This window comes from Anguilla rostrata, chromosome 2 (genome assembly GCF_018555375.3).
Source record: "Anguilla rostrata isolate EN2019 chromosome 2, ASM1855537v3, whole genome shotgun sequence".
Lineage (NCBI taxonomy): Eukaryota > Metazoa > Chordata > Actinopteri > Anguilliformes > Anguillidae > Anguilla > Anguilla rostrata.
In genome coordinates this window covers 38,730,684-38,740,897 of record NC_057934.1, presented here as the reverse complement: position 1 = coordinate 38,740,897, position 10,214 = coordinate 38,730,684, and the positions used below count along the sequence as shown (strand labels likewise).

Here is a 10,214-nt window from a genome sequence, read left to right as displayed (position 1 = left end):
ACCTATCTCATAACTCTATTCAGGAGCACAATACAGGTACACCACTGCAGAATGGGCAAGCTATGTTTATTCACACCACAGTAAAATCACGTTCTGTCAAGTTTTGTCAGTTAGAGCCACATAACCATAGCTGAGAAGCACTCAATACATTTCAAAATGACAGTTTTCCTGACCTGGATAAATTTCATCATGGTTAGGTTATATGATAAATTTAAAGGTAAAAGCCTAAGGGTGTCATTTTTCCCCCTTTGAAATTTACATTTTAAAGTGATATGTCTAAATGACAAAAGAACAGATCAACAGATCTGTGTCTGTCTTACAGTAGCTAACTATGGAGGACTAGACATGCCAAAATAAAAGAAATAATTAAATAAATATGGAAATAAATAAAGACTTATCTTAAAATAATTAAATAATTCACAGCTCATGACTGTTCTTTTCACAATAAAGTTATATTTTATTTCATAATAACACGTTGTATTTCCGATTGGCTTTTTTAAATTCATACTGACACTTTTCTGAATGACTTATTTCCAAATGGCAATTTTTATTTCCGAACCTTTTCCATTTCATAATAGGACTTTTCAAAATGGTCACAGGCCAACTGAGACTTGGATCATGGTATGAAGAAGTTGCCCTGTGGAGGTGGGTGGGAAGGAAGCCACAAACACTGGTAAAAGAAGTGATATGAATTCTCTTTAAATTTTCTCATACAATTCCAAAGAGATTCCACATAGATTGGGGAGTTTACTGCTCTACACTGCTATGCGAGTTTTGCCATGATAAAATACCTGAAATCTAAGATTGAAGTTGCAGGTTCAGACTAATGTGTGAACTTCTCTTGAATGATTAGATTCAATAATAATATCTTTACTTTGTACACTGTTACAGCATTAGTTGTTCCTGTGTGTTGTTTTTACAGAAGGAGGGAAGAAGAGCTAACGACAATACATGTTCAATGGCATAAAAAATTAAGGTCTTGAGCTGGGGTGCATGCCAAATTACATTTGGTTTATGTCAACTGTGCTATCATGTACCAGAACACTCAAGGTACATGATAGCAAAATATAATCTCCAATGCTGTGGAAAAGTAAGATTACCCCTGAAAAGTTTGTTGATCTTTATTTCAACAATATTGTAAACCAATTCTCCTGACAACACTAAAAGATCACACTTTGCAATCATTTCAACAGAGATTTTCATCAAATCATTTGACAAAAATTTGAAAAAGTTGCACCAAAACAGTTGCAAATGATTAGAACACAGAGTAACTTGGATGGCCTAACCTGTTCTGGAAGGGCTGCTGGATAGCTCACTCAGTAAAAGGGATCAAATTCAGCATGTACCAGTGCCGAATGTGGCTGGCAGTCTATGATACTTGGGCAGCCCTGCAGGGGCGGCGCAAGATTGGCTTTGTGTCGCACAAGGGATGAATTGGAGGAAGTCGGTGGGAATAGCAGTGTTCATAATTGAATTGCTGCTTTTGTTCACACTAGAGTCATGGCATACGTCTTTCTTACGTAAGACCTTGTTTCTGGCACAAGCAGTTAATACTTTACTGGATCGGCCCTCTCAACAATTCTTACACAAATATGAGACTTTGCATATAGAGAATAGACTATTGGAGCCGCATTGTGTGATTTTGAGAGGGTTATTTTTAGAATGGAATAAACAGTGTCTGGTAAGAACACCATTGTCATCATTGCTCCACAAATTACTTGTGTGCTATGCAATATCTTACCCTGGTGAACATCTGTGTCCGGCTCTTCCTGTTTAAGTTGCTTTTTTACCTAATGTAGTAAGCTGGCTAACACCACATATCAATGGAAGATGTAGCTGGCTATTTAACTTGGCTAACAGAATTATTTTTGTTGCATTTTACCAAAAACAACTCTGCAAATAAGTATTGCTTTTTAGTTGGCAAACCATGCTTCCATTGTTAATGTTAGATAATTGCAAACATATACTATATTGGCTAAATATTTTCCTATAAGTTATCCTAAAACTATCACTCTTCAACTGTGTTGTGTTGGTAAGATTTACATCTCTGCCAAAGCCATTATTCAGCAAAATATCTGCCTATTTTAAAGATGAACTAATGTAATGTTGACATTAATTGTCCTGAATTGCTTCAAGTAGACATCCTGCTTTGCGGAACAGTCTGGAACAGTCATGTTATGTGTGAACAGACTTGACATGGAAATTTCTGGGTAGGTGACCTATGTGTGAATGGGGAAAACTACTACCTGACCCGGATAATTGAATCCAGCAATGTTCCTGTGTAAGGAGTATTGCTAGGTCCTGATCCGGAAAATTGCTGGAACGTCTTACTCTGACTCCGGCTCTGTTCTCACAGAAAAGAATACATTCACAACAGAAGTTTCCCAGACAACACCTGGGTGAAAAACAGGAATACCAAAAAAATGTGCTCAGGACAGATTCGTTTGGCTGCAATGCCAGACATATTTGGCAAAAACCGGAAACTTCCTTTGACCAGAAGAACCTTATACCAACCATGAAGCATGGTGGTGGGGGCATTATGGTTTGGGTCTGCTTTGTTGACTCGATACCTGCCAGCTTGCCATCATCACAGATTCAACCATAGATTCAACACAATAACAGAGAGTAGGCTCACAGAGAATGTGGGGTCAAAAAAGCTTTAGTTAAACTGAAAGTAAATCTTCCAACAGGACAATAATCCAAAACCCTCAAGCAAATCCAACAGAATGGCTCAGAAAGAAGAAATGGACGATCATAGAATGCCCTAGTCAAAGCCCAGATCTTGATCCTTTTGAAATGATGCAGGAGGATTGCAGCGGGCTGTACATGCGAGAAAGCCCTCAAACATCACACAGTTGAAAGACTTCTATAAGTGTGCAAAATTCATCCCATTAACTGCTAGCAACTGATAGACAGTGACAACAAATGACTAGATGAAGTTATTTCTGCTAAAGGGGGCAACACCAGCCATTGAAGCTAGGGGTGTATTAAAGCAGAAATTGTATTTCTGTAGATTTTTGTTAAATAAATTATTGAAATTATCAGTGTTAAAATAAAGATAAAATATCCTTATCACCAAATAAATTTTAAAAAGTACACCCTCTGAAAGTGTTGTAAAAAAAGACAACACTTTTCTGGGGGTGTAGGTTTTCACCGCACTGTATAGACTACTGTGTTTGAGAAGTCCGACATAATTTGTAGTTATATCCATTCACACTAAGGTAAGGTCAGGTCTGCAGTGCACAGTAAAATGTCCAGCATTAATTCTTACAGAGTACATATGAGTCCAACAGGGACCATATGTGCAATGTAAGTTGATTTAACACTGGTAATTTTACAGTGTGTGAATACGATGCAGTGTGGCAGGAAATTATTTTGAAAATATATTATTTAATAAGTGTAGAGCCTTCAACTTTGCCCAGTCTACACAAGCTTTAGACATGTCAAATCATGTCCGAACTCATGCAGCTTGTGGGGTAAGTTTTAGTGCTCCAACACAGATACCTCCATATACCCCAACCCCCATCCCCCCTCCCCTTTGGGGCAAATAAAGACAAAGAACATCATATCAAATGTTGGAATTGTTAGATATCGAACATATTATCTTCTCCCTATTGTAAACATATATTTCCATTATTATGTCCTGATGCTAAAATAACATAATACATTAATACTCAAATTATAATTGTTTTGATATTGCACATTAATTAATTAACTTATTATGTCTTTGCCTTTAAAAATACGTATGAAATTCAAGTAAATAATCTGAGGATGAATGCATCTAGATGGGGTGAAGAGGAGGCTGGCACATATGGGCTTATTCATGTGCTAATAGAAATGCATTTCATATGTGGCCATTACGGTCACTTACCAATATATGTTCATGCCGTCATATTACATTGCATATAATGCTTACAGAACATTGTGTGCAAGGACCTGCTATTTATTTATTTATTTATTTATTTATTTAAATTTATTTCATTTGAAATTTTCTGTAGTGTTGACGTGGACAGTATGCCAATTTGTGCGTTAGCCTACCAGGAAGTGGGTCGAGTTATTTATGTTTCACAACATCGAGGCAGCAACGATAGGTGTGTGTATAGCCTACCTATCAGTAACCTGATACTGGAGTTAAAATATTAACGTGTTTTCGGCACATGCTTCAAACTCTAGATAGGACATCGTTTGAAAACATTTTATTTTCGGACACATTTCCTGGGAGTTAAAACGTATTTTTCGGAAATGCGGAAGCAGAGAGACAGATAGATACGAGGGCGAGAGACAGAGGAGCTTGTAAAACGTTTTGCCTACCTGAACTGCCGGTAAGTAAAACATTTTCTAAGGTAAGTGTAGGCTTCTTCTCTTTTGTAAAGCCCACTAAAACTTAAATTATCGTAGCATTAACTTTATTTTGTGCCAAAAACATTATTGGTGCTGTTAAACGTTTTAATAAACTCTATTATTCAGTAATATTTAAACAAAATAATTTATGGGGGAAAGGCGCCTGTCGTACGCGAACGTCGGGGAATGTTTGTCAAGGTTGTCTAGTATACGAGTTAATGGACTGGGCGATCGAAGGAGATGGCTGCATTGAAAGGGTACATTTAGAAAAAGCATATATTTTCAAACGCTAATTCCGTGTAGGCTAAGCCACGGTTATGCATGGCATATTATTTGTTCTTTTACAGGTAATATAGCCTACCATGGGGACAGCAGTGTAGTATAATGGGTAGGGAAATGGCCTTAAAGGTCACAGGTTTGATTCCCGGATAGGACACTGCTATTGTACCCTTGAGCAAGATGCAACCTGCATTGCTTCAGTATATCTCCAGCTGTATAAATGGATGCAATGTAATGCTATGTAAAAGTTGTGTAAGTCGGATAAGAGTGTCTGCTAAATGCCTGTAATGTAACCATGGTTTACCCTTTTCATGATGAACATAGCACATTTTCAACTTGAATATGAATTGTTAATTGCCCCGGTAGCTATTCAGTGTCTTTGGACAAATTTTCCAAAATAATTGTGGGGAGACACTGTAAATTTATATGGTTGAAAATGTAATTTAGGGTGGTGTTCATTGTGACTGTTAAAGTTATGGCTAACTGAAATATTGTAGTGATGTAAAGTATTGTACTGCCATAAATTGTACAAACATGCATGTGTGTATTTGTTCTGGACAAAGTTCTTTCACTCTTTGCAGACGGCTTTCCTTAGGCAGGGGGTGTTGTAATGAAGCTCCATGCGAAGATCCTGACCCACTACTTGTCATGCAGCTCACCTGTTGATAAAGAGGGTTATCTGTATAAGAAGGTATTGTTAGGTCTGATGGAAAATGCAATCATGCCTATAATCTGTAGTCTCTTCGTCATTCTCTTTAGGATTCTATAGGACAATGATCAGCATGTAAACACTCCTGAATAGATACATTTCCTGTATAAGTAACAAAACAAACAAAATATAAATATGTCTGAAGTAGATTGTGTTAACCCTCATATTGAAGACTCAAGGGTTAACATCTTGACAGGAATTGATATCCTAACAAACAAAGCGAAGAATATGAAGAGAACTGAATCATGAAATAATTAAAAGAAATATGCAGTCCACTGTAGAAGTGGAAAAAGTTCTAGAGACCTGATTGCATAATGTGCTAATGTTACTAATTTAAGGAGTTTTATTTATTTATTTATTTATTTATTTATTTATTTATTTATTTTATTCAACCCATTTAACCAGGAAAACCACATCGAGATAAAGATCTCTTTTGCAAGGGGGGCAATAAGACATAAGACACAAAGTTTCACAAGACCGTAGACAAACAAGTTACAAACATTAAATGGGGAATGAGATGGCAGTGTAACAGTAATTAAAAAGCAGAGCAGAGGTTAAAAGCAGGAGCATATTTCAGTCATGGAGTTATTATGTAAGAATGATTTTGATGAAACATTCCCTGTTCTGTCTGTAATAACCTGAAATAATATGTTGGAGTTTTAGCAGGCTAAATGTTTCTAGTAACTTATTCCTAATTTTTTTTTCCTCCCAGTTTGGAATGGATAATTGTATTGGCCTGTCCTATCGCTGCTACATTCTCTGTGAATTTGGGAGCATGCAGTGTTAATACGTGTATCCCCCAAAATGTATGCAGCCAGGAGCTGCTTAATTTAATTGGGCAATGCACCTGTGCAGCTATTGCACCTGAAGACTGCACTACAAAGGGCACTGGTGTCAGCAGATTGAGGGTGTCTGACCTACTAGAGGGGTTGATATTGTGCTAAGAGGTGGCGGGTGGACTACTGATTTAACATTCCCTCCCTGTGTTATGCTACTGCTGATGATTCATCACCTCAACATCATCAATTTATTTTTTCAAGTTGAAAAGGTCCGGATTGTGATTTATATACAGTAAAAATACACCTCAGTTTTGGCATTAAAAACATTTCCATATTTTAACACAGCCATCCATTCCAAGTTACAAAACTATATTTCCCAATCCATTTTGACACTTCCCATTTAGTAATCCATGAAATTGTACAAAATTGGAGTTGATGTCTAACTTATTGACTGCATTTTGTGTTAATTTTCCTGCACCTTTCAGTCTCTCTTCACTTCCTTTTCTTCTTTCTTTAATGTAATTACTTAATTCTTTTTTCTGTGTGCCCTAATCCTAAATCCCTGTCAATCTTACATCCAGGGAGAAAGGAACACTTCTTATCAGAAGCGTTGGTTCACACTGAAGGGCAACCTTCTGTTCTACAAAGATCGCCCAGGGGACCGTGACCTGATTGGAGTGATTGTTCTAGAAGGATGCTCAGTCCAGCTGTGTGAATCTGAGGAGCAGTTTGCTTTTTCGCTGGTGTTCAGCGGGACAGGCCTCAGGACCTATAAGCTTGCGGCTGAAGACCAGCAGAGTCAGGAGAGCTGGATCAAAGCCCTGCTTTCAGCCAATCACAGCTTCCTGTCCTTGCTGGTGAGAGACCTGGAGACACAGTATGAAGGTAAGGAACAGCCGGTGTGGGCAGGTGCTTATGGTGCCACTCCATCAAGGAGACTTGAAGTCTTTGCTCCCCATTCTTCTCACCAATTCTCTTTCTTGTTTCTGCAGAAATTAGAAGAGAAACCTTAGCCAGTGATACCTATCAGCACTCCACTGTAATTGGTCCAGACGCTGATAAACTGGCCCAATCCCTGATTTCCATGAACTCAGGCCCCTCCTCCCTAAATCCCAGGCCAGCAGTGAGGGAGGGACGAAGCTATAGCACAAATTACTTGCTACAAGCCCCTCCTACTTCTACCAAGCCTGTTACTAAGAAGTCTCCAAAACTCTGGCCTAAGAGAAATGCCCATGTCACACCTATAATTGGCCCTGTCCCACCTCTTGGGGAATGGCCCTTAGTGGGGTCTGGACCCTTTAAGAATTTTGGTGAACTGCATGAGCACTATGGAAAGGAAGTGAAGGAGCTGAGAGCTGATTGGCTGCAGAAGAAGCTGGAAGAGGAGGGTAAGCTAGAGGGTGATCTAATTGATTTTGGGTGAGAGAGGAACTGGACAATGTTCTGACAATCTATGATGTCAAAGAATATTAAAATCTGAAGTGAATTTCTTAAACCCAGTTTAAGTGTTTGAAAGCGATTTTTCTGTGTTTTTTCTATATCCTCCAGTCTTTATTTTTTTTTGCATTTTTACCAACATCAGAATTTAGCTTTAATCTTATTTGCTACCAAACGTCATGTGAAGAGTTTAATTAGTTGTGCTGGTTTTTCAGGGGACCGCGCCTTACTGTAGTTGTCCAGTAGGTTCTCAGTGTGTTATTGAAGACACAGGTAACTGAAACAATAATTATGAACTGCTGTACTCAAGCTTGTTTCTCCTGGTTTTAGCAAGCTTCCTAAACAATTCAGTTTCAAATAGTGTACTATTTTCATCCAAGAACTTTGCATGTATCATGTATCATAAAATGGTAAGTGGCTACATAATGGGATTACAGAGACTACTATTTCAAGATGATTTGGGTAATTCAGGTTTAAATTTGACTGCAATAATACAATATGTAAGCTGTATAATATTTAGCTTCCTATGTTTAGCTGCAGATATTCATATCATGGGGCCCTATCGCTGACTGATGTTTATGGTGGCAGAGACTCCACCGTTCTGTGGTATGAAACCCTAGCCCAGAATAGTACATTAGTTCATAACTTCAGTCTGTTCCAGTCCTTTTAATGCAGAGGTTAAGAGTGACTAAATTTCAGGTCATTTGACCTGAATATTTAATCTCATTTTACTCTGAAACCCATACTGTTCTGATTTCAAGGCAGCTTTACCAACCAAAATATAAAGTGTATAAGTGCTATAAATACCCAGCTTTGGGTAGAACGTGCTTTGGACCTCTGTAGTTGTCAACACTTGTTACTCAAGATACTGTAAAATGTAATTTTATGTCCAATCAACAGGTGATATGATACAATGGGAAATAGGGAAAGTTGTCAATTTTCTGTGAAAACTTTTGTTAAATTATTTGTGTGTAGAATATCTGTACCTGAATAAATGATTGAAGACATTTTACATTGCTCAGTGGTCTCTTTAATCATTTGAATCATGAACATTAATTGCATGATTACTTCACTATAATAGTGTGCCTCCTTTTATTATGTTTTTAACTGGCAGCTGCCCATAAGCACATTTGTATGCAAGTCCGTAATCAAATACACATCATCTAAAGACATTGTACTACTGACTACATCTGACAGAGCAGTGGTGATGACTGTTAATATATTCATGAACAAAACGCTTGTGATCTGTTTACTTATTAGCACCTGTGCTACTCTTTGCCCGGGTCAAATACAGTAGACCCAGGACATTATTGGGTTTTTAAAGCAATACAGAAATAAAAAGTATGCAAAAATATCTCAATTTCAATATTCAATATGGTTAATGGTTGCCATTTACCTCTGCTAGATCACATTTAACAGTGAAAGTGTCATCCACTTTTTGTGAAGCTGTTAATTAAATGCACTATAATGAAGGCATGGGAGGCATACATGTTAATTTGTGAAAAATTAAAATGAAACTATTTTCTTGCTGTAGATTGATATTCATTGTTTTTGAACTGACATTCTCAATTATTTTTCATAATTGTCTTACTATATTCAAAGAAACCATATAGGCAAAAAGACAAAGCAAATAATACATATGATGAACAACAAATAGAAACACAAAACAATAACCAAATTTACACTGGTTTAGTCACTGGTTAAGAAAAACATTTCTAAAACGTATAATTCTTCTTTTACTAAAACTTTAAATGGGACATTTTGGCCCAAACCAAACAGAGGGGTTAACAATACACTGAGTTTATGAAGGAAACTAAGATATAAATATCTGACCCTTGATTGAAGTTCTGTCCATGAACTCTACTCCCAAACCCATCAAGCAGTAACTAAATAACAAGAGCATGCATTATGATTGAGCATTTGGACTAGATCAGTTGAGGTTTTGAGATTAGACAAGTTTATTAGCTCACTGGAGTTTCCTTAAACCTTTGCTAGTATTCAGATAATGGTTGAAAGTGATCCACAAATATTTGGCTATAGTATGACACCCACATTTAACAAATGGGAAATAAAATCAGTCATGCACTTACAGTAAATGCTGTTTTTAAAGACAAAAATAGAAAACTATATCGGAACATATTATTTTGGAGTTTACTAATCTATATAAAACATGAAGTCTCAGAAACCACATATCAACTTCCCTTTTCATTCCCTGTTCAGTCATTTTGCATTTTACTACCCATAGTCAGTGGCATCTGTGGCTGTAATGTGTATTGAAATGCACAAATATCTCTATATAGTTATATATACAAATACCATATATAGTTTATTGTATGTTCCCTCCTCAAGATTGATGATTCCTGATAATGTTTCAAGGGTTCCTCCCACAGATTTTCGGGTTGACTGAGCACATCTTCTGACTGGACTGGGTTGTGTGAACTGTGAGACAGCAGTTCCAGTGAATGCCATCAGAGGGCAGCATCTTTCTGATCTTTTTTTCTTGCTGCTTATGTTTCAGTCTACCCAAGTTCATTACGCATTCTGAAAATGCACATCCAGGTCAATGGTCATGAAAGATCTTGTGTCACTTATCACTAGAAGTCTGGGTTCTCCTTTGCTGGCTGTATGGAATGACTGCCATGCATCACAGGTACATCGTACACATTGAC

General features: G+C 37.3%; 1 protein-coding gene across 3 annotated transcripts; it reads left to right on the top strand.

Annotated features, from left to right (window-relative positions):
• Nucleotides 1-3,992: 3,992 nt before the first annotated feature.
• Nucleotides 3,993-8,557, top strand: pheta2 (PH domain containing endocytic trafficking adaptor 2). Of its 3 annotated transcripts, none has more exons than XM_064322029.1 (4): nt 3,993-4,343; nt 5,202-5,311; nt 6,690-6,993; nt 7,101-8,557. In XM_064322029.1, exons 2-4 carry the CDS (start codon nt 5,231-5,233, stop codon nt 7,529-7,531), a joined length of 816 nt encoding a protein of 271 aa, XP_064178099.1. In that variant the 5' UTR covers nt 3,993-4,343; nt 5,202-5,230; the 3' UTR covers nt 7,532-8,557. The 3 variants fall into 3 exon arrangements, with proteins under 3 accessions (XP_064178099.1, XP_064178098.1, XP_064178097.1); XM_064322027.1 differs by having other exon boundaries at nt 3,995-4,322; XM_064322028.1 differs by having other exon boundaries at nt 3,993-5,311.
• The last annotated feature ends 1,657 nt before the right edge of the window (nt 8,558-10,214 follow it).